Source organism: Polypterus senegalus, chromosome 16, assembly GCF_016835505.1.
Source record: "Polypterus senegalus isolate Bchr_013 chromosome 16, ASM1683550v1, whole genome shotgun sequence".
In the NCBI taxonomy this organism is placed as follows: Eukaryota; Metazoa; Chordata; class Cladistia; order Polypteriformes; family Polypteridae; genus Polypterus; species Polypterus senegalus.
In genome coordinates, this window is record NC_053169.1 from 101,148,644 (window position 1) to 101,176,112 (window position 27,469).

The following is a 27,469-nucleotide window of genomic DNA, read 5'->3' on the forward strand; positions in this document are numbered from 1 at the left end:
ATTGCGGAGGTTACTCTACAGCCCGCATTTGTATGACTTATAAAATAAACCTTTAAATTCATTTGGCCTGCCTCGCAGTTAGGACACCCGGGTTCACTTCCCTGGTCCTACCTGCGTGGAGTTTGCATGTTCTCCCCGTGTCTGCGTGGGTTTCCTCCCACAGTCCAAAGACATGCAGGTTAGGTAAGCTGGCAATCCTAAATTGTCCCTAGTCTGTGCTTGGAGAGTGTGTGTACACCCTGTGGTGGGCCGACGCCCTGCCCGGGGTTTGTTTCCTGCTTTGCACCCTGTGTTGGCTGGGATTGGCTCCAGAAGACCCCCGTGACCCTGTAGTTAGGATATAGCGGGTTGGATAATGGATGGATGGATGGATTCATTTGGCCTCCTCTGTCTCGGTTTATTATTCTGACATGTCTTACTGTGGTCACGCTGCTAGCGAAGCTCACTTCCTTGCTATCGTGTGGTACCTTTGAACCCTGAAAGTAAATCTCAATAATGAAAACACCACAACACAGAAACCCTACGACACTGGGGGGGGAAAAAAAAAACCAACACAGAAAAAGCAAATCGTGGACATATTTCTTTATATTTAGTCCCCCATTTACAGTACAGAAATGTTCAAATGAATGGAATCGAAAGGTGACCAACAGAAAATACAAAATATAAAAGCATCTAATAAAGTGCACTGTGTGAGAATGCATATATAAACTAAAAAAAGAGTAAGGAAATCTCAAGAGGAATATTTTGCAATATGATTCTTAATATACAGGAAAAAAAAATAAACTGAAGGTTGCCGTCTACACGCTACCCTTAATTTGCCATTTTACATAAGGCATGCGCTCAAAAGAAGATGACGGGCTTGAGCGTTTGGCCCCGCTATTTCAGATGTGTCTTCAAGGCAAGGACCCCCCCAAGTGGATTACAAAATTTTGCTGTCAAAGGAGAGTTGGGTGTGGAGTCCCTTGTCCATTTTTGGACTTATCCATGGAAGTAAATCCAGCAATGTGACTTGTGGAACAACGTTAACAGTGCAGATTCTACTGTACGACAAAACCGCCGAACACTCACTCTACACACACGGGTAAAGCATCAAGGCCGCTTACTCGAGTACAAGCCAACGGAGCAGAGTGAAACGCAGACAAATTAGCAACGCAACCTCTTGTCCCCACACTGAGGTCCTTCTACTTGATTCTGGGAGTTCTGCGCCACCACAGAGGAAATATTCTGAGGGCAGAGGAGTTTTGTCATCACTTGTGTTACTTAAACAGGTGTGCAATTTCTATTGTCCCCCAAAGGTAAGCTACATTTTTAATGCACACATCTGTATCGTAATCTCGAATACTTTATGCAATACGATGTCATTAACAAGTCTACTGTTCACATGTAACTACAATCTTTCAAAGAAATACTTAAGGTAATAATTTCTCAGGCTTGATCTGTTGTGACAAACGAACAGTAAAGGACCCTCCGTGAAAGCGAGAAAGTCATTTAGAAGCAATTCAAACCTCACTGGCTGTAGTGAAAGACCGCCGGGACCCCTTCAAGTGGCTCGTTAAAGGCCTCGGACGTATACTTCAGAGTAGCAGCCAGACAAAGGAGGATCAATTCACGCCCCTGGGCTGCAGAGCGCTACAGCAGTGTCTGTGGTGCAACGATGGGCGGCAGCTCCAGAATGAAACAGATTATTGGAGGAAAACTCAACATTCCAACACAAACAAACAAAAATGAATAGAAATATAAGAGGGAGTGACACAGCTGATTAAGCAAAAACAGCAGGAGTGTCAGTGGGCTGTAAGACCATAAACATGGAGAGGATACGTTCAGTATTTAAAAACGGGAGCTGAAGTCCGTCAACAAAAAAAATACGTTCGTTAATGTATTCATATTCAAGCGAAAAGATACTTCATGAAAACGAAAATGATTCAAGTGTCTGCCGTTACCATAACAGGAGTATCAGTACTCCTTAAAAACCCGAGCAGATGACGATACCCAAATATAGGAGATTTTAAAATTTACTATTTCCATATTTTCAAATGAATGCAACATTTATTGATATATAATCACCAGAGAATAGCGTTCCTGCACCGGGAAGGCTAAGCTTTAAACGTATTTCTTCTTTTTGAAACGGGGGTCATGTGAACTTCCTAATGTTTTCGTTTCTGTGGGAACAAATCATCTGTTATTATACAATATTTCAAAGTAAGCTTTTCTGGATCTTCCTAATATACAGTATAATGATGTTCTTGAAAACTCTTCAACACTCTCGATACAATCAGCGTGTAAATGGCTACTGCATCTCCCATCAGATTTCATACTTAGCCTCAAACTCCCAACGTTTATCTTCATTACCAAGTCAATCGAGAACAACAACTGAAAAACTGCACTGCAGCAAAAGATCAAATGTTTAGCTATACATTACAATTTCCATATTATACATTTAATAGCATTAATTTCTTTAACATAGTAGTATGCTGACAGTCATGTAAAATGTACTTGAAGATTACGAAATAAGGCATCCGGTGTCTTTCTGTGGCTTTATATCTGGTTCCTTCATTGGCTTGACTTCTTCTTCTGGTTTTGCCTTTGCCTGGTGGTGGACAAAAATACAGAAAGCAATGCAAGATTTAAAATCAAATGGAAAAATCAATCAATCAATCATTCTGTGCTTTTTTCCAAAATGCCTACTGAGCGCATCGAGGACTGTATTCCTATTTGACGATTTGTTCTGCACGCCAAACCGATGTACAGTGTGGCGTGCTAAATAAAGAATACAGGGCTTACATTTTCAGCTTTTTCATACAATTTAAATAAATATTAAATGCATGTTTATCTTTAAATACAGGTTATATTATCACTGGTTACTTAGATCTTAACAACAACAAAAAAGTAAATAAATGCAACCTTTTTCAGTTAATTTTTATTGAGATGGGAAGTGAATATTAAACCTGGTCTGCCAACCACGGTAAATATTCCAAAATGAGTCGTCAAAAGAAAGGGAAGTAAACAGTGAAGTAACTCGGGGTCTCTGATCACAGAGTTTAAAATGGGGTCTGACAGGGAGGCTGATTGGAGGACCAAGTGGCAATGGGACAAGTCCTGCTAATCACACAAAACTTTAGTTATACTGTAGACAGGCCCAAGGTTTTAAAAATGACTGCAACGTGATTCACTAGAAGCACAGTTTAAAAAAAAAAGAGCAAAAGGATCAAGTGTACCTAACAAAATGGATTTGCAAAACCCTGTCTAATGTCAAGCAGGATACACAAGTTTGCAAAGTAGAACTTTCTGACAAATAGTGCCCACCTTGTCATCCTTTGGACCCTTTGTAAGATCAAAGGTTGTGTAAACTTCTGGAGTCCACTGGGAGCTGAGTGCAGGAAGTTCAAAAGGAACTGGTTCAACTAGCCCGTAATTGGCTTTTAGTTCTAACTGTGGAGCTTCTGGGGGAACCTTCTGAAAGTAACTAAAAATATAAAAAAAAAAAAAAAAATTAAAAGCTTTGTAGAAAACCATCATTACAGTAAAAGATTAATTTCAATACTTATGATATACTAGCTGTGTAAGGCTGTGCTGTAAAAAGCCCGGGCTCCTAGAAACCTCAATCAATTGTGTATTAGCGGCTCCTCGTTGGTTTTGTTTTGCCGACCTGCTCACCTGTGTGGTCTGTCAGCGGCTAAGCGAGTTTTTCTCTCCTTGGAGGTTTCATTTTGCCAGTGTGCGCACCTCGCTTGTGTAGTAGCGGCAGCGGATTCACTTTGGCAACCGCGTCACTTTCTTTGAGCTTTGAAATGAAATTCACTGAAGGGCAGTTATACGTTGCGTTGTCATGATGCAGAATCAAAATTCAATGTGATATTGACGAAAATTTAATTCAAAAAATTGTTTTTACATGTTAATTTCAAAGCCAACCTCTAACACAACATGAAACGTAATTTACTTTCAAATTATTACGTCTTACTCTTTCTTATTATGGTTAATTGCTCACTGTAAAGTAAAATAGTTAGTGATATTATGCATATGTAACAATTCCCATGAAAATAATTTGTTTAAATTGTACATCCGCTTCCCCATACACGAGTGGCAGAATTCAAAGTGGCTGACGTGTAATGCAGGACCAGGGGGTTGGCGAGCAAAGCTAAGGAGATGTGGTCGGATCAGCTGCTGGCTTTCTGCTGTTGCTGCCGAGCTGTCCGTCGATCATTTAAAAGCCTGTACAGAAGCTGTGCTTTTGTCTCACTGCTTTGTCTCATGGGACGTCAAAGTGTCTTCCGGGAAGATAAGGTCTCGACCCAAGTTTTTTTATATATATATATATATATATATATATATATATATATATATATATATATATATGTACTGTATAGGGATCACAACCAAACGAAATATCACCATATTCTTAAAATGCACTGCATTTGGGACCTAATTATAAGCTTAAAAGTTACTTATTTATTTTAGTTATTTTTTTCATAATCAAGGTGTAGATTAATTTGCCACAGGAAATTGTGTAGTTAGATTTTTTTTTTTTTTTAATATAAAAGAAAAAAAAAAAAATACTAAAAAGTGCTTGTGTTTGTAGTTTAAAATGGAGTTTAGAGGACGCCAGTTCAAATGTACAACAAAAGGCTACCGAGTATGTGCATTCTGAGGTGACAAGAACTTTAATTTTCTGAAGCAAGGTGTGTTTTCTGAAATCAAACTTCAACTTTTAAAATACCAAAACTTCTTTCTTTAAATGTAATAGAATAAGAAAATTACCTGCACGTCATTTTCTGTTAGTATTATTAAAACAAATACTTTCTACATCAGTGCTGTTCCCCAACTCTAATATCCATCCATCTATTATCCAACCCACTATATCCTAACTACAGGGTCACGGGGGGTCTGCCGGAGCCAATCCCAGCCAACACAGGGCACAAGGCAGGAAACAAACCCCAGACAGGGTGCCAGCCCACCGCAGGGTGCACACACACACACACACACACACACTAGGGACAATTTAGAATCACCAGTGCCCCTAACCTGTATGTCTTTGGACTGTAGGAGGAAACCCAATGCGGACACGGGGAGAACATGCAAACTTCACACAGGGAGGACCCGGGAAGCGAACTCGGATCTCCTAACTGCGAGGCAGCAGCGCTACCCGCTGCGCCACCGTGCTGCCCCTAACTCCAATATATTACTAAATAAATCATGAATGATTAAAGATGGAAAATGCTTTTTTTTTTTTTTATTCATACTTACATGAAGCCATTTTCTCTCTGACATTTTTCCAATGTATTTCTAACAGACGTCCCTAACTTCCTGAAGAACAGCTGCTCAGAAGGCTTTGCAGTGCTTCCTGGTCCTTTAGTTTGTTGATATTCTTTGCAGAGACCTTCTGCTTTGTTATAAACTGAAACGCATAAAAATAGAACAGAAAATGAAACCTGTAACAAATATAAAATGTAACAATGTGTGCTTTCATAATAGAAAACGATTCTCATAAACATGTCTGTAACAATGCCTTTCCTAATAACAGCTGACTTTTACAGTATGTTGTGACGGCACAATGGCCCAGCAGTCAATGTGGCTGCCTCAAGGGTCCCGTGTCCAGTTATTTATTGTGCATTTCAAGGCTGCCCATTTTCTGTGTGTCTGCATGTATTTTCCTTTCACGTTAGAACAACTTCTACAAGAACACGCTCAGTCGAAAATCCTGCTCACTCAATTTCTTGGATGCCAAAACAAGACCTCTGCCGTGTATAGTCAGTATATGTACAGTATTTAGTATTTCTAATACATGCATGCTGCAGAAAAACACAGAATACACTGTTTAATATCCAACGGCAAGATGCTAGTTAAGTGGACTGTGAACTGAACTCTTACATTTTTCGGCTTCTTGCAGAGACCGGATAGCTTCTCCACATTTGTCACTTCCTAGAAGGGTTTGTCCGTGAAAGCAGTAAGCCTGGAAGTGAGAAGAACATTAAAATTAAACACAATTAGAGCTGAATGTCGGCTCAGTAACATATTGTTAAAGATAATATAAAACAATGCTTTACATATGGCAGCCATAACCTCAGACCTCCTTCTTAATTAAACTCTGCCCTGTCTGCAGATGCTCAGGAACCAAGAAAAATCCATTTTTGGGTTTATTGCCAATTCTAAATTGGTACCGTCTAAGTATGGGTAAGGCAGTGTGTGAGAGAGTGGGCCCTGCCGGTACTCCTCGGTTGTCACTTGGCCCAGGGCTGTGCACTGTGATAGAGGTAAAGACTAAACTGGCAACTTCAGCTTGAATGGCTTACTCTTCAGACTACAGTGTATTAAGATTTCTCAACTTATTGGCTATATGGAAAAACAGAAACATAAGATGATACGAAAGGCAAAGACATACACTTAAATAAAAACAAAAAGCTCTAAACCTTCTATTGTACTCACATATGCCATATAGAAGCACTGTTTAAGCTGCAGATATTTTCTCCACTTGGTAGTGTATTCTGGTTCCAGGGAAGTAAGAGTGTGATCTGTGAGGAGCACAGACACAATCCTTTAATCTTTGGCTTTCAGTTAAATTGGGATACACCATTTTACATAAAACATTTTAATTTACATAGCAGAGAGTCTGTAATCTAAGTGACAGTGGATATTTTAAAACTATACGCGCTTTATATTTTCAGCTTATCAATAACTTTCAGACTTTTGCTTAACTGTGTTCATCAGGGTATACGGTATATGGCCTAAAGAACACAGAGCTCCTTCTGCTAACTGGCCATTCAACCAAGCTAACTGGCCAAAACGCAAGTTTATATTAAGATACGCCAGAGTTTCTTTAAACCTTCTAGTCAGTGTGAAATAAATTATAAAGTAAAAATCTGTAATGATATCTAAGGCTAAAATAACATCTGAAGAATTTAAATTAAAACAGAGGAAAAAGTGGTTAGAGTTACAATGTCCTTGGGGAAAACAATACAATATCCCAAATACATGACCTTTTAAATATAGCACACAAAATGAGTCATGATAGTCATTCAAAATATGATTTATTTTTTTAGTTATATAAATATTCAGATTTGCAGGAGATACAGTCCAGGTCTGGGGGGCAGCGACAAGACGAGTGGGAAGGCCTGTAGACTCTTAGTTCATCTTCAACGTGTTGTGAATCAAATGTGTATTGTGTATTGTCACTGTTCAGTAGCTTTATATTGTTTGCCTGCAACCCAAAACTGACCCAAACATGAAGGGAGGCTGATATGTCGATAAAATACCATCTTACAGGTGGTCTCCTGTTGGGTAGCATCTGATCAATGATAAGCCCCCCGCCTTCTATCCTCATGTGTTTAGGCCACCTAAAATTGAGGTAGACGTTTAGGAAGCATAATGTCATTGCAGGAGAGTACACCTGCCTTTCTTGTCAACTTGGGCTGACATACACCCTGACAAGCTGTGGCTACAAAATGACTCCACTCTGGAGACTAGTACAAAAATGACAAATTTTAATGAGAATTTAAGTTATATTACATACTAGCCGTCCCCCGCGTAACAGTGAAGCAGAACTGTGAGGAGAGCCCTGCCCTGCCCTGCCCAGCACCCACTCCTGACATCACACTTCCCCCTCCTCTCGGCCCACAGCCTCCGTCTCAGATTAGCACGAATAGATCTTTGATTCTTAGCGTGATAAGAGAAGAAGTCGCAAAATCAAGCAGAATGTTAAAACCCGATCTAAATCCATTACGTAGTTCTCTCCCCACAGCCTGGAGTGTCTCTCGGATTCGTGCAAATAAATCAGTACCGCAAGTGAATTCTGATACTTAGCGCAATGACAGAAGTCGCAAAATCAACCGGAATTGAAAAACCCGATCTAAATCCATTAAGTAGTTCTCTCGTTCGCTAACTAAGCGGAATTAAGGTTACCCCGAGGCAGGCATGTGAGCGAGGAGGGCCCCATGCAGCCCTGCATCTCTCCGATTTGTGCAAATAAAAATCGGTTCCGCAAGTGAATTATGATACTTAGCGCGATGAAAGAAGTCGCAAAATCAACCAGAATGTTAAAGCAAATTATAGAAAAAAAAAACCCGATCTAAATCCATTTAGTAGTTCTCTTGTGAAAAGCAGACAGACAGAAATTGGATTTTATATAGATATAAATATATACATACAGAGAGAGAGAGAGATATTGCCATAAAAAAAAAACAAAATGTGAACTCACCTGCCTTATGGTAGAAATTAGCCGTTTCAAACGCCAAAGCTGCAATTAAACTTGCATTATGCTTCAATTCAATGGCTCTTGCAATTGTCACTTTAAGGAAAGAAAACAAGTTTTGCTTATTAAATGCAAAGGTATCATGTTCCTTACTGTTTATTAGATTGTGGGGGATTTTTGGGATGAGAAAAAATTGGGAGTACCGAGGGAAAACCCATGCAGGCACATGGAAAAATATGTCAGCTCCACTCAGACAGCAAATTACACAAGTAATGGCAATGAACAAATAAAATGTGATAATATAATACAACATTTCAGGTGAATCCATTAAATATGATCGTCCTAAATTCAATTTCAGTTGCCTGTTCTTTTTTAGGTTTGCTTGCCACACATCACTCTACTCTTGATTTGTGATATCGCTGGAAGGAGGCCAGTTTGGTTTCTAAAACAACATGCATGCCCTGTACCATCCATATTCAAAGCCACTTAATCCAAAGCAAAGTCACCAGGGGCGAGCGACAATCCCAACAACAAAAAGCACAGGTGAACCCTAAAGAGGCACCACTCTACTGCAGGACGCACTGCGACTTAAAACTCAAACAGGCCAGTTGCTCATTAACTTAGCATATACTTTTTTTTTTTTTTTTTTACTTTCTCATTTTTCTCTAGTTGGACTATGAATTAACTTTATTGTATGCAGTGTTACTTTCTTCAAATAAAATAAATAAAAATGAGGAAAACAAAAACTTATACTATAATAGAAAGTATGTGGTAAGAAAACTAAAGTATACACAGCAATAACACGCAGGCAGCAGCATTGCCCACTAGGCCATTGTGCCTACCCAAACTTCTGTGACAATTACTCCTCCTCATCTGTCAAGTTGAAATTGAACATAAATGAGGTTCTCTGTACTTTTGTTTTAGGAATCACTCAAACAATAAATGAAAATAAAAATACAACAAGCAAACTGAGCTATTTTAATAATGGTCTTCCTTTTTGCAGTAAATACATCTTTAATAGTACTGGAAGCTTTTAATAAACGGTTCATGGATACATGATCATATCAATGTAATGACTATGCATTGTGGTATTCTGCGTCCTTACTTTATTAGATAAACTTACATAAAAATGGGTTTGTGAATTTGGCAAGGCATGGAGTTAACAAGGTACAAGTATAGCACAGAGATGATCTCCCAGGCCTGTTAGCTTATAGTGGATCTTTACTCTGAACAGCTCATTCTGTCTCAGCACACAAAACGTTTCCCTGCAATAAGCTTTGTTCCATGTCATTATCCTGATGAATAGAGCTATTCATAGATGTGAATCGTGTGTCATTCAAACACTTCTCTGCTAACATAAAGAAACCCAGGAACAGATCCCTCACATGACACTGGCACTACTGTATTAGTCAGTGCTATTCATATCTGGCACAATGGATCTGTGGACACACAGAGGGTTTTGGAGACGGGCCCTCACATTGGCATAAGTAAGCAGTGGCCAGGTGTTAAATGCACAGGTTAGAGCTGCCTCTTACGAGGAAAGATTTCAAGGTGGGGAAGAATTCAGGTAGTGGCTCTGTGACCCACTTGTCTTAACTTCCATCCTCAGCCAGGAAGAACCAAATTTGGAGGAAGTCCAGTGGCTCTACCTCCAGCTCTGAATCCGATTCTGCAACCAAAAAACCCCAAAGAAGCATGAAAGTGGGTGTCATTTTAAGACAAATAGCAGAAAGAAAGGATCTCTTTGCGAATTGATTATATGTAAAACTAGGGGGTGTTGCCCTCTGCTCACTTTGCTCGCCAACCCCAGGGCCTGCGCTACGAGTTAGCCTCTTTGTGGTTCTGCCTGCTCACGTATGGGGATGTGGATGTACAATTTAAACAGATTATTTTCATGGGAACTGTTACATATGGATAATAGAACTAACTATTTTACATTACAGTGAGTAATTAACCATAGTAAAATGTAATAATCTGAAAGTAAATTATGTTTCATGTTGCATTAGAGATATTCGTTGCGTAACACAATTTCGTAATGTTTGACTTTGAAATTAACACGCAAATACTTTTTAAGCTTAACACTTACTGTAAAACTTTAGTAAAAACAGTTTTTTTAATAAAAATTTTCGTCAATATCGCATTGAATTTTGATTCTTTGTTTGGCATCGTGACAATGCAACGTAGAACTGCCCGTGATTGAATTTGGTTTCTTTCTCTCTATTAAATAAAACGACTTTTTTGAATGTTTGGTTCTGAGATTTGTTAATTGTCTTTGCAAAAGCTATTCTAATGAGAAACTGTTAACGTTTTAATATGAATGGCATGTCAAGATCTCCATTGTTGTCTCATGTTATCCCCTGAAGATGTACTACATTACCTTTCTTGGATACATCCTTCTTTCTACAGTAATTCATGCGGAGGAAGACCGGATGGTGTTAACGGTTGTAGACATTCTTTGCGATATTGTAAAGTTGATCGTCTTCCGCACCATCACCACCAACTGGTTCAGCAGAGTCTATTTATATTTATTTAACCAATTTGCCGTGTAACTGATCGACATTTTGGTGTTAATTTGTTTGACTTCAACGTATCTCAGTGTTAGGATTGCCCGAGTACTAATTTTTACTGTTGATGACCCTTCATGATGAAATTCTTCAATAAGATTTGGATATAATACGTCTTCTTTAATTGGGAACTTAAAGTGAGGAAAATGTTAAAAACTTTATAAGAGCTGAGAGAGCAGGGACCGAGTCTGTCAAAAGCATTCACACAAATGAGAGGCGAGAAGACTGTGTGTGTGGTTGAATTTGGTTGAGAGGAGGGCGGGACTTGAAAAAAATCTAACGGCCAAAGTCTCGTCGGATTTTTTTTATATAATAGAGCGATATCTCTTACTTCAAACTGCGGTTTTTAAACTCCCACCTTTAGCCTTTGGCTAATAAACAATGGATTTCACCAGAAAGCATTACACTTTAATTCCTTCTTATTTTATTATTTATTTGAAATAGACGTGAATATTTATTTTTATACAAAATCCTTGAAGTCTGGTAAATATTTTGCCAGTTCTCCAATGTACATGTGTATGTGTGTGTGTGTGTGTGTGTGTTTCTGAGCCAATGATGTCAACTTTTGATGTATTGTTTATCGCTGACAGGAATAGAAGTCTTTAAGAACACGATCATCCATTTTCTAATACATTTTATTTGCCACAGATGACGCAACTCTTGCATTATGGTAACAGTTATTTGTAGTGAAGAAACACATACCTTCCTGTGCCTCTGCTTGGCACTGCACAATGTATGTGTCTATTACACGGGCTTCAAGATCTCTCCCTTTCTCGGCAGGTGTTATTAGGCGAGGCACTTGGATTTCCTGAACAAAAAGAAAAAAAATGTAACCACCTATGGAAAAAATCTGGCCTAACCACCTGTGGAATCTACTTGGATCTCCTTGTTCACATGTCGGGAGAAGTCGGTAAATTACTAGATCAGTAACGTTCACAAATAACAGTCTGTGGAAACAGACCAAAGATCTTGAAAGGTATCCAAAAAGTTTGCAGCAACTAGTGTCATGGTAGTGTTTGCCAGAGGAGGAGGGTCGCCACACCTACCACATGACAAACCACCCGGATTGGGACCCGAGTACAGCCACACAACGGGTGACACCTCAGCAGTGTGAAGATTTTTACAGTGGCTGGAGTGCCAATCCTGTCACCCACCCCCAAGATTTCCCTGCAAGTTGGAGGACCTGCTGGGAGGGCTGGGTGCAGGTTAGCGTCACATCCAGGATGAAGCAATCGCAAGTTACGGGCCTTATATCTCGGTTTAATTTGTTAAAGCTAGATCACATATAAAACACTTTATTTGAAGTAACTGATATATATTACTCGGTGTGCCTTTGAAATATATACATTTATAGTTCTTAATGCAGCTACTTTAAGTAATATAGGGCGGCCCCTCAAAAAACTGGCCCGCTCGACTGAGACGACTGCCGCCGGAAAGGTCTGAAACGGGCACAGAGACGTATTGACGCCCAAGGAGCTCACTCGCAGCATCTTCTGTGAATCGGAGTACCAAATTTGATCATTTTTCTCTTCACTACATAATGCAGTCTTCTCGGTGGAGGTGGGCCACTTTATCGTGGACCACCCTGTACAAACACAAATGCATTATTTAGCAAATGTACATATGTCGTCAGATACTTAAATCATTATTTTAGAAGAAAATATTGTTTTGTCATATTAATATTTCCATTTAAAAACTTAAAATTCACCCCCTACAGCCAAGAGACAACGCTAATTAATAGAAATGCATATATGATGTCAGAACTAAAACCAATTATACCTTTACATGCTTGAAGATTCCTGCTGCAGTTTTTAAGCTTCTATGGACATCTTTTGCTTCACTTTCTGTAATGCTAAAATAAAATTAAAGAAAAAATAAATAAATAATCAGGCCATAACCACAATAATGGTCACAGACTATACAGATGATGACAATCATTTCATTTGCATACTTACTCCTCTTTTCCTGCCAGCCTTGAAGCAAATTTTGTAAACCACAGAGCAACATTAAATCCCATTGAAGCCAACTCAAAAATTGCATCTTGCTGAGCACTATTTAAAAATGGAATACAAAGCAGATACACATTTATTTTTTAATAATTGAATGAAAATGAGAGCAAATAAATATACTATTTTACAGAAAGGGCCAAAAATATTTGGTGTACCTTTTGGAGTTAATCAATAGATGTTCACAAAGCACTTGATAAAAATAGTGATTTTTAAAAAGCCGATCAGATACTGGATTATATAGTTTGTCGTGTGAATTACAAGCCCAGAGGAGTTATGACAAAACCACATTAAGGTTATGGAAGTTCTGTTAGACTAAGTACGAGACTTTAAGGTTTCCTTATGGGGCAAAGCCTAAAGAGGTGAATTACTTCACTTCAGCACAATAAGGGTATGCTGGCTGAATTTTAATTTTGCACATACATTACTAACACTGTATGAGGAAATATTTCTATGCAGTAAACACCAGTCACACTTGTCTTTCCAAGCATATACCTGCCATTTGATTGTTTTATTAACATCTGCTTTCTATTTGTGGGCAGAAGAGATGGCATCCGGCTGTCCTGTGAAAGAACTGGTGTGCCGTCCAGGGCTGTGACAACAGGTGTTCGACTGGGCCCTGGTATCTCCAACCCTGAACTGGATTCAAAGGGCTGGATTGCATCGTTACATGTTCTTAAGATACCTCAGCACTGCCAAAACATTAACAAAAGCTGGAACGGCTCTCCAAAAGGTCTCATTTTTACTGACTACACCACTAGTTTCCATGGTCCACTTGGTTGCTTTTATCTAACAGCTCCCTTTTCTTTACTGCCATATTTTTCCAGTAGTAAAGCTACGGTTCTTGTTCTACTGCTCCCAAATTTAGAGCAGACTGCATTGTATTAATTATCCTTTTCAATTCCCCTGTCCAATGATGCAATGCACATTTTGAGGTTTTCTTGAATAAAAAGATTATCTAAAATGCATATTAAAATAAATAAATGAATATTACCACAAGAAATATTATTTGAAGCTTAAGAAATGTTCACATGAATTTTACAAAAAAAAAAGTGCAAACAGGCAAACTCTTTTACATTTGTATTTTTGGCACAGTCTCTTAAAAAAAAAAAAATGTGAGTATAATGAAACATAAAAATCTCACCTTGTAGAATTTCCTTGTAAAGTGTCTGTCCATTTAAAATTCTGAATGAAGCGCAACTTATTCTCCTGAGTTGTACCATCAAGCGAATTTATGAAGCCTGTTTAATATAATAAGCAAAACACTCAGTTCAGCACTCTCATTTCTAATATGAGTGACAGTTCCAATCAATGTAGAAAACCGCCAGAGGATCTGATAAAATATTATGAATTTAAAACACAACGAACACACCAACAGAAATACAGAATAAGACTGAAATACTGCAGCAATAATTACTTTCACTGTAAAAATGTGATACCTTAAAATAGGTAACCGTCTTTAAAGTCATATTTAAAGGTATACTGTATATCGAAGCAAAATGAACTACAGCACATCTTCTTAAATCTCTCTATGATAAAATAAAAAAAATCTTTTTTTTTCTGGCGACGAGACGTAATCTTTTGAAGAGAGACGGTCAAGTCACTCCCTACTTACAACCACTTTCAAACAAGACCACGGTCATCTAACCTCTCAGTTGTTGGAATGCTTTTGGCAGACCTGTGCTCTCAGCTCTTAAATTTTATACGTTCGAGATGACACAACAACGAAGCGAAGAAGAAAGAGCAGCACGTCAAGAAGAGACCCACAAGCGCTGGAGACAAAAGAATGCAAAAGAGAAACCCTGGGGCCGGAAAAAGAAAGTAGAACGTCAAAGAATTCAAAAACGTTGGCGCGATACACATGCAGAGCAGGTTAGAGATAATGGAAGTTAGTCTCAAAACAAATGCGAGTACAAGTTGCATTAGTGCAAGCAAACAGAAAATATTATTCAGCGAAAAAAAAAAAAATCGAATAGTGTTTGAGGATGTCTGGGGGAGAAGAGAGACAGGCAGTGAGATAAACGGACAGCTGCTGTACAGGCTTTTAAACGTTCAAAGAGCCACACAAGACGCAGATCACGCGGCACCACAGCAGCAGCAAGCCAGTAGCTGACCGAGCAAAGGGGAAGTAAAAAAACCCAAACTATTTGTTTTCCATTGTATCACCGTTTAAGAGGGGTTTTGGAAGAGCGACCGCGTCTCCTTGGAGTGTACTCAGCCCCCCTCTAATCACGCCCGGGGCCGGAAAAAGACAAAGAGTAGATGACAAAGTAGAACATCGCAAAGAATTCAAAAACTTTGGCACGATACACATGGAGAGCCGGTTAGAGATAATGGAAGTAGGAAAATTTAAAAGTCTCAAAAAAATGATAGTAAAGATCACATTAGCGCAAAGAAACTGAAATTATTACTCGATGAAATAAAGGAACAGCGAAAAAAAGAATGATTAGTGTTTGAGGATGTCTGGGGGAGAAGAGAGACACGGCAGCGAGATAAACAGACAGCTGCTGTACAGACTTTTAAATGTTCGAAGCGCTGCACGAGATGAAGATCACACGGCACGGAAACAGCAGTAAACCAGCAGCTGATCGAGCAAAGAGGAGGTTTAAAAAAAATAAAATAAAATAAATAAATATATAGTGTATCACCGTTTAAGAGGGGGCGTCGGAGGAGTAGCCGCACTTGTGTTGGCCAGCAACAATTAGATTGATAAGATTAGATCTTTGTCACATTCACGGTTACAGCAGAATGAAATTCTTGATGGGTGCAGGAAAAGCATATAAAAGGCAGTAAGACAATAAGATAATAAATAACGTATAATAAACACAAAAAATTAAGAGTAGCAAAAGAATGGCCTAATGTACATAGTGTAAAACTGAACTGCACAGACATCCTGCATTGTCAAAATAAATCAGAACAAACTTACTTATTCTGCTACAAATTTAAATTATTTATTTTTTTTATATATCAAGAAAAACAACCATTGCAACCAAAATTGTGGGTCTGACTCAATACATTTTAAACTGAACTTTGTAACGAGACGAAATGTACAGCAGGCTGTTTGACATTAACTTACCTCATATGTCGCCTGTACATGAACAGTGAACCTGAATGAGCTCTCGCCTGATTCACTGAACGCGTTGGGATTTCAAGGAGATGAACAACACTTGACATTCTTTAGTCATCGTGGCTTCACCAGACTCCTCCCACCCACTTTGGCTTTTGGTTCAACCACAGCAGCAGCAGCAGCTAATGTTTGTACCACTTAATCAAATTGCTCATAAGTACATCATATGAATTAACACTAAGTAATTATGTATACATTGCATTTTGATAAGGACCATATCTGGGCATATTCAATTTCACAAAATATGATTAATCTTCAAAAATAAACTAAATTACACACTGCATAGCAAACATAGATAAGGAATACCCAACCTTGAAGAAGTGAGAAGTATGCGTCAGTTGCATTTTTCATCATGTCTGCATTACATGTGACATCTGTGAACAGTTCCAGTAGACGTGCCCGAGATGCCTTTAGGTCACTAAACATAATCATAAATGAAATATATCAAAATTTCAAACGGACATCAGTGTTAAAATAAATGTCGTACTTCATATTCCTAAAATATACAAATTATTGAGAGTAATTTAACAGGCACTCTTAATTAAAAAAAATGTCTTGGGTAAATATGTGCTTTGAGTAAGTTGATGAATATTTCACCACAGTGCTTAAGTAATATTTCCATTTCCTTGATTACATTGTTTCTGCAATTTACGGAGAGCTGGAGACAAAGACACCAAGCTGCTGGCACGTAAGCAGGTGGGGGTTGGCAAGCAAAGCCCCTTAGTATATAAAAAAAATAAAACACAACATACGGTACTTACTTGCAGATTTTATTTGCTCCAGTGCTTGATGCCACTCCATAAAAACTGAAAGAAACAGGAGCTGTAGCTTTCAAAGGATTTCTGTGAAACCAGTGTGTCATTGTAGAAGAGTGGGTGGAATCCTGCCCTTCAAATGGGTTTCCAGCTGCAAAAGAATGAAAGGAATTGTATGTTCAGATGAAAGTGCCCTCTGACCCCCGAAGCTCATGCAGAAAGACAATTGCCCCTCACGGATTAACAAATTATATATAAAAAAAAGTGTGAATATATATATATGTCACATTTTAGATCACACTTTAAATCGGGCTTATTTTAAAACCTACATATATATGTTTGGCATCACTCTTTTCAGAATTTATCAAACTTTAATGTGATGTTGTTAGATTTTCAGATTATTATTCTGTTTTTTAAAATATAAACTAAAACAATATCAAGAACTCACGTTCCGCGAGACAAGACTTTGTGCCAAGAGATTTAATCAGGCCCGGGACCGGAAATAAAAGACAAAGAGTAGGACAGCTGCTGTACAGGCTTTTAAATGTTCAAAGCGCCATGCGAGGCGAGGATCACATGGCACGGCAGCACCAGCAAGCCAGCAGCTGATTGGGCAAAGAGGAGGTTAAAAAAAAAACAAAAAAAAAACCCAATTTGTTTCCCATTGTATCAGCGTTTAAGAGGGGGTTTCAGAGGATTAACTGCGTCTCCTCGGGGTGCGTTCAGCCCCCCTCTTCACACCACAAGCGGCAGAGACACAAAGTGTCTGTCACATAGCGCAGGCCGGGGGGGTTGGCGAGCAAAGAGAACAGGAGGTAGCCCCCTAGTGTATATATAGTGTTTTCATTGTACATATTGATAGTTATTGATCTCTATTGAGTTAAATTTCTTTCTAATGGACAGTCTTGTATCTACACATTGCAAGACATACGGCCCTGAGTATAACTGTATGTGAAAGACAAACTTTATTTGATTTGACCGGCTTAATTAGAGCATTTTATGGTCTTTTATTATTATAACCCGCTATATCCTAACCACACTGCTGGAGCCAATCCCAGCCAACACAGGCCACAAGGCAAGAAACAAACCCTCTGGGCGCAGACACACACACACCAAGCACACGCTGGGGACAATTCAGAAACGCCAATGAACGTAACCTGCATGTCTCTGAACTGTAGGAGGAAACCGGAGCACCCGGAGAACATGCAAACTCCACGCAGATAGGACCCAGGAAGCGAACCCTGGTCTCCTAACTGCAAGGCAGCTGCGCTACCCACTGCGCCACCGTGCCGCCCCCTTATGTACACCACAAAACACAATGTTTATTTTGTTAAAGACCGTGAAAATGACAACAAACTTACTCCAGAAGTTATGCTACCCAAATGATTTTCAAACAAACCACAAATACACATTAAAAAGTCGTTTTCGGACACATTTAAATCTGTGCAAGTCAGTTTGTTGAAGCGATGGTTATTCTCAGCTCGTCGCAGGTAAATACATCGTTAGGCCTGAAATGAAGAACACGAAGAGAACGTTTCCAGATCGCTCAGGTACGAGTAGCCACACTGTCCACATTAAACATTCACTGAATGTGTTCCGACTATCGGTGGTCAACTTCAAAATCGCACTTAGTTCTATGTTTTTACTAACAACACAACACGTAGGGTTAAATAACGATTTGTATACAAGTCATGTAAAGAAGATTCTGTACTATATAATGAAAAAATAACACCGACACAACTCAGGATGCTAAAACATAAACATTACCCAGCTTTCCTCTCGCCGATCTGTCAAGGAAGTCGATGCATATAACCGACCAGTTTCCGGTATTCCTTAGCAGAAGGAGGTCGCTGCGGTCTTTTCTGTCGCTCGGTTGGTCATAAAACAACGACGTCATCTTCGCCCACTCTGATTGGAGAGGTTGCCATTTTTTTGGTCTTCCACGCCCACGTGCGTGCCGCGGCTGGGCACTGTTTACGGTTACGTCGAGCGCTAAGAGCTGGGCGTGAACATTGGATCAATCTAGAGTGATGAGCGCGTGGGAGGTGGAGTTGTGGTTAGATAGACGACAGGAGCCACCAATGACTGTTTACTTTCCAATAAAGTCCGCCCACGCGCTTTAACCCACTACCGCGACGATCGAGTGCACATATTAGCGTTCTTTAATCCAAATTCAAGTGCATAAAAGATGCGAAAACTAGTCAGGGCTTAGAATATAAAATTGTCGGTTATGCTGGTTCAGCAATATATAGGGTGGTCCAGATCTAATTATGCAACTTTTAATACAATGCAAGAAAACAATACAAGACAAAATGAATGGTTCGAAATATCGTGTAATAAACGAAAATGGACTTACATTGAATTAATTCACTGATTTTCCATGTAATGTCCCACTTGTCCTCCATTCAGTTGGATACAGGCTCGGAGTAATAAACTTAATAAGTTATAGTTTAATGAAAATTGCATAATTAGATCTGGGCCGCCCTGTATTAACGTCAAGCATATTGTCACGTGCGCTCAGCACAACAAGATTCGTACTTGCATGTCTCTTTAAACCACTTGACAAAAACACAATATAAAAAAGATGAAATAAATAAAATGAGTAAAAAGTGTTCTTGCCGTGCAACGCATATAACCGTATACAATATACACTCTAGAAATGGGTTTGTAATGGAAGAATAAAACGGAAATGGGGCCACCATTCATAGCGCGGTCGTTTATGTCATTTCTGAAGGACTTTACAGTATCTTGTCAGTATCGTCACTTTCAAACAAACACAACTGCCTCAGGGGTCTCCCTGTAGAACTGTAAGTTCAGGTCAGTGCCTACATTTTGTTTAATGTCAGCTGTGATAGTTCTGCAGTGATTGTCTTATGTTTAAGTGATATAATGCAGAGGTAGTTGTGCTTTTTCATTTATTCTCACCCTCTGTAGTTGTGGATTTGTCACAAATCACCGGCTTAAAATATTTATTATATTATTTATAATCACTTTGCATGTTCATCACACATGTTTAGTGTGCCATTACTTTAATCTGTTGGATTAGTTGAAGTCATCTGTAGTTTTTACATCCGTTGTTTGTACTTTTTTTTTGTCTGTTTGTTTGAAAGTTGGGCTCCACATGGGCATCGAACTGGCACTGAGCAGAATACAAAATGGCCTGGTCATAATAATGAGAAAATAATGTAAGTAATACAATGGCAAAGTGCAAGTGTACACCAAGTTCAAAATTAAAAACAAGGGCTTCTATAGCCACGATTACAGCATTTGCAATATTCCTCAATATGACATAAATAGAAGTCACTATATAATGGATAGATGAAAGGCACTATAAGATAGATAGATAGATACTCGCAGACCAGAATGACTAAAAAGAAAGAAGACTTCTGACGGCAGTTCCAGTCCCAGTAAGGCACTATACAGCCGTATTGCTGCTGGCATAAAGCACCCCCAGTCGTGTTTCTTGACACACTTCTGCCGAGTGATTTATTGTCTGAAAGTCCTCAGTGTTGGTGCGTCACAGAGAGAATGTGAAGCATTGTTCAAAATGGCACTCAGTTTTGTTTCAGTGGCCTCCTCCTCTGCTACATCCAGGAGGTCGAGAGCGTGCCCCCTAACTGAGCCTACCCTTTTGTAGTTCGTAGATTTGGTGGGCATCTCTTGAAGTGCTGCTACTGGCCCAGCACACCACAGTGTAGAACACAGCAGTGCCCATCACAGAGTTGTAGAAGAGGTGAAGGAGGTCACTGCCCACATTAAAGGACCACAGTCTGCTAAGGGACAATCAGTCTGCTCTGCCCTTTCTTCTCTAGCTCCTCTGTGCTATGAAACCAGCCCAGCCCATCATTGATGTGGACCCCCAGGTACCTGAAGGAGCGGCCCACCTCTACATGCCCTCCCTGAATGGCGAGCAGGCGTAGAAGCTCTTTGGTGAAGTGAAAGTCCATAAGCAGTTTCTTAGTTCTGCGGATGTTAAACTGTTGTCTATTCTTTCTTCACCTGACTCCTACATACCCGGTCTCACCATTTACTTAATTGCAGAACTGAGTCATAAGAGCAATTTTCAGGCAGAAGGCTGTTAAATATTTTACAACATAAAAAAACATTATTTAGGATAAAAGCATATTACCTATTTATCCAATTTCAAACGCACTTAATCCAGTTACAGGGTAATGAGAGGTCAGCAGCATTTGGGAAAGGCAGCAACCAAACTTCGTCCAGATAAAAGTCTATTTCAGTAAAAGAAAATTAAATAATGTAAATTATTTAAAACGCATTTGAAAAGCGTGAGCGTGCAACAATTAGCATGCGATTTCTAAAACTAATAAATAGAAAAACACAAAAGTTAGTAACAAAAACAGGGAAGGTGCACCATATATGCCATATTTTAAGTTTTTTCCCCCACCGGAACTCATAGGTTAAATAAATGAGCCCACCAGACTTTTACGCGCTGTTGCCAACCTTGCAGTCCAAAGCCCTCCGACACATTCGAGCGACTGACTGACTGACTGACTGACGCGCCGCGCGGCTTCCCTCCTCCCTGTGCTTACTTGGCGCGCTCTGCGTCTCCTTTAAAGGGGCGTTCCCAAGGCGTCGGGCTACTAGGAGGGGGCGGGACTTCCCCTCGCCGAGGTTTGTCTGAGCGGACAGATGGGCTTGGTCAGTATGGGGTGTTGGTTGCACCGGTTACGCCGAGTGCTTGTTACCTGAATTCCCAATTATGAAGAGAGGCAAATAAAAGAGTTGTATGATGTAATGCAAGCCTGAACGAGATCTTGAACCCACCAGCTAATTAGCGTGTAAGATGACAGACATCAGTAAGACCATCCAGAAATGGCACGCCAGTTTTAAGAAGGGCACAGACTTTGATTCCTGGGGACAGTTAGTGGAGGCAATAGATGAATACCAAATGTAAGTTGCCAACTGTTTTCATATGTACCTTTCTACTACAAGAAAGCAAATAGAAATCACTTTTAAAAATCCGGAAAGGTCGCGTTCGTAAGTTTGTGTTTTAGTTTTAGCGCAAAGTATTCGGCGTGAGGGTGTCGTTTTTTTAGGGGCGCTGGTCGCTTTTTATGCAACTTTCCGCTAGTGTAATGAAGTCCATTCGGACCGATCGTGAGGTCGTGCGGTTGATTCCAGCAGCACCGGGCTGTCCTTGGCAGGGCGTCTGTCTCAGTTGGCATCTCGAATTGGCACCCGCTCGCTACTCCTTTCTGTCGTTCAGCGTGGCAGATGAATGTTTGGGGAGACTTTGAGAGAGCGCGACCCCCTCGCTGACCGCCCCCTTTGCCCGGCGATGTGATTTCCTCCGCCACACCCTCCCTTATTGTTTTGGGTGGAGAGTCCTTGCGGGATGCGATTCCGCCACAATGGGCTCTTGTTGACGTTAGTTACACGGGATCTGTTCGGTTTGTTGCCTCCACGGCTGGGATCTGGAAGTTGATGGTTGCTCTGCGATGGGAAAAAAACTTTTAATTTCATAATCTACTCATTTAAGATAGAACTATTAAGAATTTAATTTTTCAATCACGTATCCTTGGATGTAGCCTATGAAGTTGGATTTGCTAGGTTGCTTTCACACCGCATTCAGCATCCCCAACCTCCGTTTGTACACGAACGCGAATCCATTTGTCACCTCATCTACCAGTCTATCTGTGTAATTCATTGCTGCTTTCCTGCGTGTGCATAACATCTCGTAAATAATTAATTTCTGGGTGGTACTGTACGAAATCTAAACATTCAGAATAGGTAATCCACTAGTAGTTAAGCACTGTATTTGGATGGGTCACCATCTAAGAGAAGCTTGGAAGGGCCATCAGGGGTCTCTTACCTGGTGGTCTGTGTGTGGATTCCAGTACAGTAACTGGTGCAATGTCCTTGAAAAAATGGTGCGGTCCTTCAGATGAGATGTAAAACCAAAGTCCTGGGCTTCTGTGGTCATTAAAGTTCCGTGGAAGGGCAACTTTCGAAAAGAGTAGGGTGTTTCCCGATGTCCTGGCTAAATTGCCCACCGCAGCCTGATCGTTCTGGCTTCCTAATTGTCCCCTGTCCCTTATTGGCTAACTACCCTTTGCAACTCTCTTCCATGTAATGGCTAATGTGTGGCGAGTGTGAAGGCGCAAGAATGGCTACAAATTCAAGATGGCTTAAGCGCTTCCCTACTGTCTATGTAAAGCATGTTGAGTGGGCTACAAAAGCGCCATATAATTATAATTGATCTTGTCCCATCTCGTTTTCCTGGTGAAGGTCATAGTCTGTAATTAATTGTTATTTTTATAATTATTATACCAGCTATATTTATTCTTTTGACACCATCCCTCCATTCCCAATGGAGGCTTGAAGAATATTTGAGATTCATTTGGGTCTGAGTGGCTCTTTATTTTGCTGTAGATGTGGTGGAAGGTATTTTGCATCAATGAGTGACAGCTCTCTTCCTGCCTGGTGCCCTGTGTTGGCTGGGATTGGCTCCAGCAGATCCCCGTGACCCTGTGTTCGTATTCAGCAGGTTGAAAAATGGATGGATGGATGGATGTAATATTTTGATCTATTAAGATTATTATTATTTGTATTAATATTTTATTTTATTAAAATCAAAAAACATTCCATACATGCAAGTCAAGTTTAACAAAACTGGTTTGACACAAATCGACCCCCGCCCATGAGAAAGAGAGCCAGGTCAGCAGAATAGCACTTTAATCTTCTTCTTCTTCTTCTTTCGGCTGCTCCTGTTAGCGGTCACCATGTCAGACCATCTTGTTCCATATCTTCCTGTCTTCTGCATCTTGTTCTGTTACACCCATCATCTGCATGTCCTCTCTCACCACATCCATAAACCTTCTCTTTGCTGTCAGCTCCATCCTTAGCACCCTTCTCCCAATATACCCAGCATCTCTCCAAACCAACACAATCTCGCCTCTCTGACTTTGTCTCCCAACCGTCCCACCTGAGCTGACCCTCTAACGTCCTCATTTCTAATCCTGTTCATTCTCGTCACGCCCAATGCAAATCTTAGCATCTTTAACTCTGCCACCTCCAGCTCTGTCTCCTGTGCCACCGTCTCCAACCCATATAACACAGCTGGTCTCACTACCGTCCTGTAGACCTTCCCTGTCACTCTTGCTGATACCCGTCTGTCACCAATCACTCCTGTCATTCTTCTCCAGTCACTCCACCCTGCCTGCACTCTCTTCTTCACTTCTCTTCCACAATCCCCATTACTCTGTATTGCTGATCCCAAGTATTTAAACTCCTCCACCTTCACCAACTCTTCTCCCCTCATCCTCACCACTCCACTGACCTTCCTCTCATTCACACACATACGTATTCTGGGTGGTTTTTACTGACCTTCATTCCTCTCCTCTGATATCTCCACCTCTCCAGTGTCTCCTCAACCTTCTCCCTACTATCGCTGCAGTTCACAATGTCCTCGGCAAACATCACAGTCCACGGAATAGTAAAAAATATGTAAATAAGATCTATGAAGTTTAGAGTTTGGCCTTGTGCTTTACAGGGTCTCCAGTCACTAGACGTAAATTGACGTGTGGAGTCATCTACCTTGTCTTTGTACCAGTTGAATAAGTGGAAGTGTAGATGCATTACTGAATCTACTTAATTCATGTAAGAGTTGTGAAGGAAGGGGGTGATCGCGGCAGCATCAACCTTAAGGGTGGATGATCATGAATGGAGAGGACAATTTAAGAGAGAGGGAATGACTTGGTTTTAAAATTTGTAAATTGGTTTGGGTAAAAGCTCTGGCTAAATGTGAAAAAATGGAGACACCAAAAGGCATGACAGGAAAACAAAAGTGCACCTTTGTAATCGCGGAATGCCAGCTTTTTGTGACTTGTAAGTGACTTTGATTCTAAGCGCTTTCAGTTTGTACCGTTGACATCGGTCGGGGAAAATTTGTAAAGGTGCAAAAAATCATGTAGTGGTGAAAGTGAAAAGTAGGGTGCAGGTGTTCATGTTCACATAATGAATGTTATTACTTAACTGGGGGCTTGACAAACGGGCTGCGCTACGTGCCAGCCACCTCACGTCTGTGCCGCTCGTGTTGTGAACGCACCCCATGGAGACTCCTCTGAAAGCCCCTCTTAAATGGAGATACAATGGGAAACAAATAACTTTTTTTTTTTTTTCACCTCATCTTTGCTCGATCAGCTGCTGGTTTGCCGTGTGATCCTCACCTCGCGTGGCGCTTTGAACATTTAAAAGCCTGTACAGCAGCTGTCCTACTCTTTGTCCTTTATTTCCGGTCCCGGGTCTGATTAAATCTCTTGGCACAAAGTCTCGTCTCGCGGGACGTGAGTTCTTGATATTTTTTAGTTTCTAATTTAAAAACGGAATAAGAATCTGAAAATCTACCAACATCACATTAAAGTTTGATAAATTCTGAAAAGAATGATACCAAACATATACATGTAGGTTTTAAAATAAGCCCAATTTAAAGTGTGACAAAAAACGTGATATAAAAATGTCACATGAAATCGTTGCACTTTTTAGGCTTAGGATTTTATATAGAGAGTGGATTTTAAGGAGGAAAGTTTTATAGCCGTACCTTATAAAACTGAATGAAAAATGAATTGACAAGTCGTGGCTGTATTTCTAAATCACTCTGATGGTATTTTGATTTTAAAAGTATCATTTCTATCAACAACATAAACGCGTGTGTGTGTGTGAGATTCCAAACTTTTGAACGCTGCTGTGTACAATTCTTGCCTTGCGGTCAGTGAGAGGAAGCACAGGGCGGTGAAGTAAACCGTACAGGGCGGCTATCAGGTGGTCTTTTGCCACACTTGGCGGCTCCATCTCTCTTCTCATACTTTGGATTTTGTGGCATTCAATAACCAAAGAGCAAGTCTCACTTGCTGCAGTCATACCCAAAGACAGATAATGACTTAATCTACTAAAGTGCATTATGCACAGCTAATGTAAATCTGGTGCACAGTTTTTAATCGGGCATTCTGTCACAGTTCAAAAGTAGGAGACGGCACAGACGGATTATTAAATGTGGAAATCTGCAGATGGGGAACAATTTGTGTGCTGCAATCTTCTCTTTCTGGGAAAGGCCCACTTATTTGGATCTACTTAAAGTTTCATATGCAGGACCTGCGCTGCGATGTTCGCGGTAAAAGGAGAAGTAAATAATCTATATAAATTCACAGCAACATAATTAGTCCAGAAAATGAATTTCTTTGTAGATAATTCACGCTGTACATAACAACGTGTATTCGCATCTCATTATTTGTATTTAATAATAACCACAGTACAGATGTTTTCTTGGATTTTAGCAGTGGATTTAGAAAGTAGTCGGACCCCGTCCTCCTTCTGCACCCTTAACTGTGCTGAATGTTTGAAGTCACTGAAGGATCGCAAGATGGAAGCTGCCCTGCCACAAGTCTAATTATGAGGTGCCGTTTTGCTGACGCTGATTCAAATTTCATCCTGTTACTAAATGCTGAGGTTGATCTTGGTTCCTTGATTTTTGCAGAATTTTAGAGCCACATACTAATGGGCTGCTCTTGAGCCCTAAGGGTGTTGGTTTATTATTTCAAATGGCTAAAGTAAACTGCATTACACGACATAACAATATTACATGATGAGATTATTTTAAATCAAACATCTTTCCATAAGATGACACCGAGGATGGTATAACCTTTAACATGTCTTGTAATTGAATGTGTATGACAGATGCAATTGTTAAAAATATTATAATGAAAAGGGCTTAAAGTTTAGTGTGGAATGACACCTTTTACTTAAAAGTCCCTGATGATTTTACTTAATAAAATAGGAAAATGGTTCTGCTTTTCCAAAAGACACACTCGGATGGAAAATTGTTGTTCTGTGTTTCCAAGTATATCCCAAGTTCAGACAACACACTCGAAATTTGTGCACAGTTTTAGATTGTGACAAGACGACCAATCGGCTACGATTTGCACCTCTTTTAAAAACCGGGACTGCTCTCCCCTCGACTTTCTCGTATACTCGGATATGGGGAGGGATATTCGAGGCGTAAACCGCAAGACAAGGATTATGTTTTTATATTACGTACATTAAAGAACCAGCAACAACAAGTCAAATTAATGATATATTGAGCAATTATTATAAAAGTAAAGATGAATACATCAGACTGCAGCTGCTTGAGTAAAAGGTAAAGCGGAAATACCTCAAAAGTTGATAGAAATCTATGTTTTGTACTAAATACTTTTATGCAACATTTGATTGACCTGAGTTTAAGAGTACTCAAGTTCTCGTGTTTACACACACACACACACACACACGATTCCAAAAATGGTATTTTTCAGACTCTGGGAGGTCAAAAATGTCGAGATTCATCCAAATCCATCCATCCATCCATTTTCTAACCCGCTGAATCCAAACACAGGGTCACGGGAGTCTGCTGGAGCCAATCCCAGCCAACACAGGGCACAAGGCAGGAACCAATCCTGGGCAGGGTGCCAACCCACCGCAGGACACACACAAACACACCCACACACCAAGCACACACTAGGGCCAATTTAGAATTGCCAATCCACCTAACCTGCATGTCTTTGGATTGTGGGAGGAAACCGGACCACGCAGACACGGGGAGATCATGCAAACTCCACGCAGGGAGAACCCGGGAAGCGAACCCGGGTCTCCTAACTGCGAGGCAGCAGCGCTACCACTGCGCCACCGTGCCGCCCTCATCCAAATCTCAAAGTGTAATTTTTGGCGGATTCCAATACTTTCCCTAAACTTTGTATACAAGGAAGTCAGGGAGGTCTAAAATGTCGAAATCCATCAAAATCTCGACATCTCGATTCTTTGGACGATTACAATACTGTGTATAC

The 27,469-nt window shown here is 40.2% G+C and overlaps 2 protein-coding genes across 5 annotated transcripts in view; one reads left to right on the forward strand and one right to left on the reverse strand.

Annotated features, from left to right (window-relative positions):
- Window positions 1-567: 567 nt before the first annotated feature.
- On the reverse strand, window positions 568-20,863 carry brox (BRO1 domain and CAAX motif containing). Of its 3 annotated transcripts, none has more exons than XM_039738654.1 (13): window positions 20,764-20,863; window positions 16,641-16,785; window positions 16,191-16,297; window positions 13,897-13,993; window positions 12,702-12,797; window positions 12,526-12,598; window positions 11,449-11,554; window positions 8,189-8,278; window positions 6,421-6,506; window positions 5,866-5,947; window positions 5,242-5,392; window positions 3,304-3,463; window positions 568-2,587 (listed from the first exon to the last, which is right to left on the reverse strand). In XM_039738654.1, the coding sequence occupies exons 2-13, from the start codon at window positions 16,739-16,741 to the stop codon at window positions 2,501-2,503; spliced, it is 1,236 nt and encodes a 411-aa protein (XP_039594588.1). In that variant the 5' UTR covers window positions 16,742-16,785; window positions 20,764-20,863; the 3' UTR covers window positions 568-2,500. The 3 variants fall into 3 exon arrangements, with proteins under 3 accessions (XP_039594588.1, XP_039594587.1, XP_039594589.1); XM_039738653.1 differs by lacking the exon at window positions 20,764-20,863 and adding an exon at window positions 18,402-18,502; XM_039738655.1 differs by lacking the exon at window positions 20,764-20,863 and adding an exon at window positions 17,996-18,088.
- Window positions 20,864-21,263: 400 nt separating this feature from the next.
- aida (axin interactor, dorsalization associated) overlaps window positions 21,264-27,469 on the forward strand; it is a 31,200-nt gene continuing 24,994 nt past the window's right edge. Inside the window, exon 1 of one of the 2 annotated variants that reach the window (XM_039738656.1) lies at window positions 21,264-21,545. In XM_039738656.1, coding sequence (XP_039594590.1) covers window positions 21,439-21,545 — 107 coding nt within the window. In that variant the 5' untranslated portion in view covers window positions 21,264-21,438. The remainder of the gene's footprint in view (window positions 21,546-27,469) is intronic. The other variant, XM_039738658.1, reaches the window with a different exon arrangement.

Coding starts and splice junctions, on each gene's coding strand:
- brox (XM_039738654.1), bottom strand. CDS start 16,741: ATGACACACTGGTTTCACAGAAATCCTTTGAAAGCTACAGCTCCTGTT. Junction 8,279..11,448: donor CCAAGCAGAGGCACAGGAAG/GTATGTGTTTCT, acceptor CTTTCCTTAAAG/TGACAATTGCAAGAGCCATT. Junction 5,393..5,865: donor TCTGCAAGAAGCCGAAAAAT/GTAAGAGTTCAG, acceptor TATGCGTTTCAG/TTTATAACAAAGCAGAAGGT.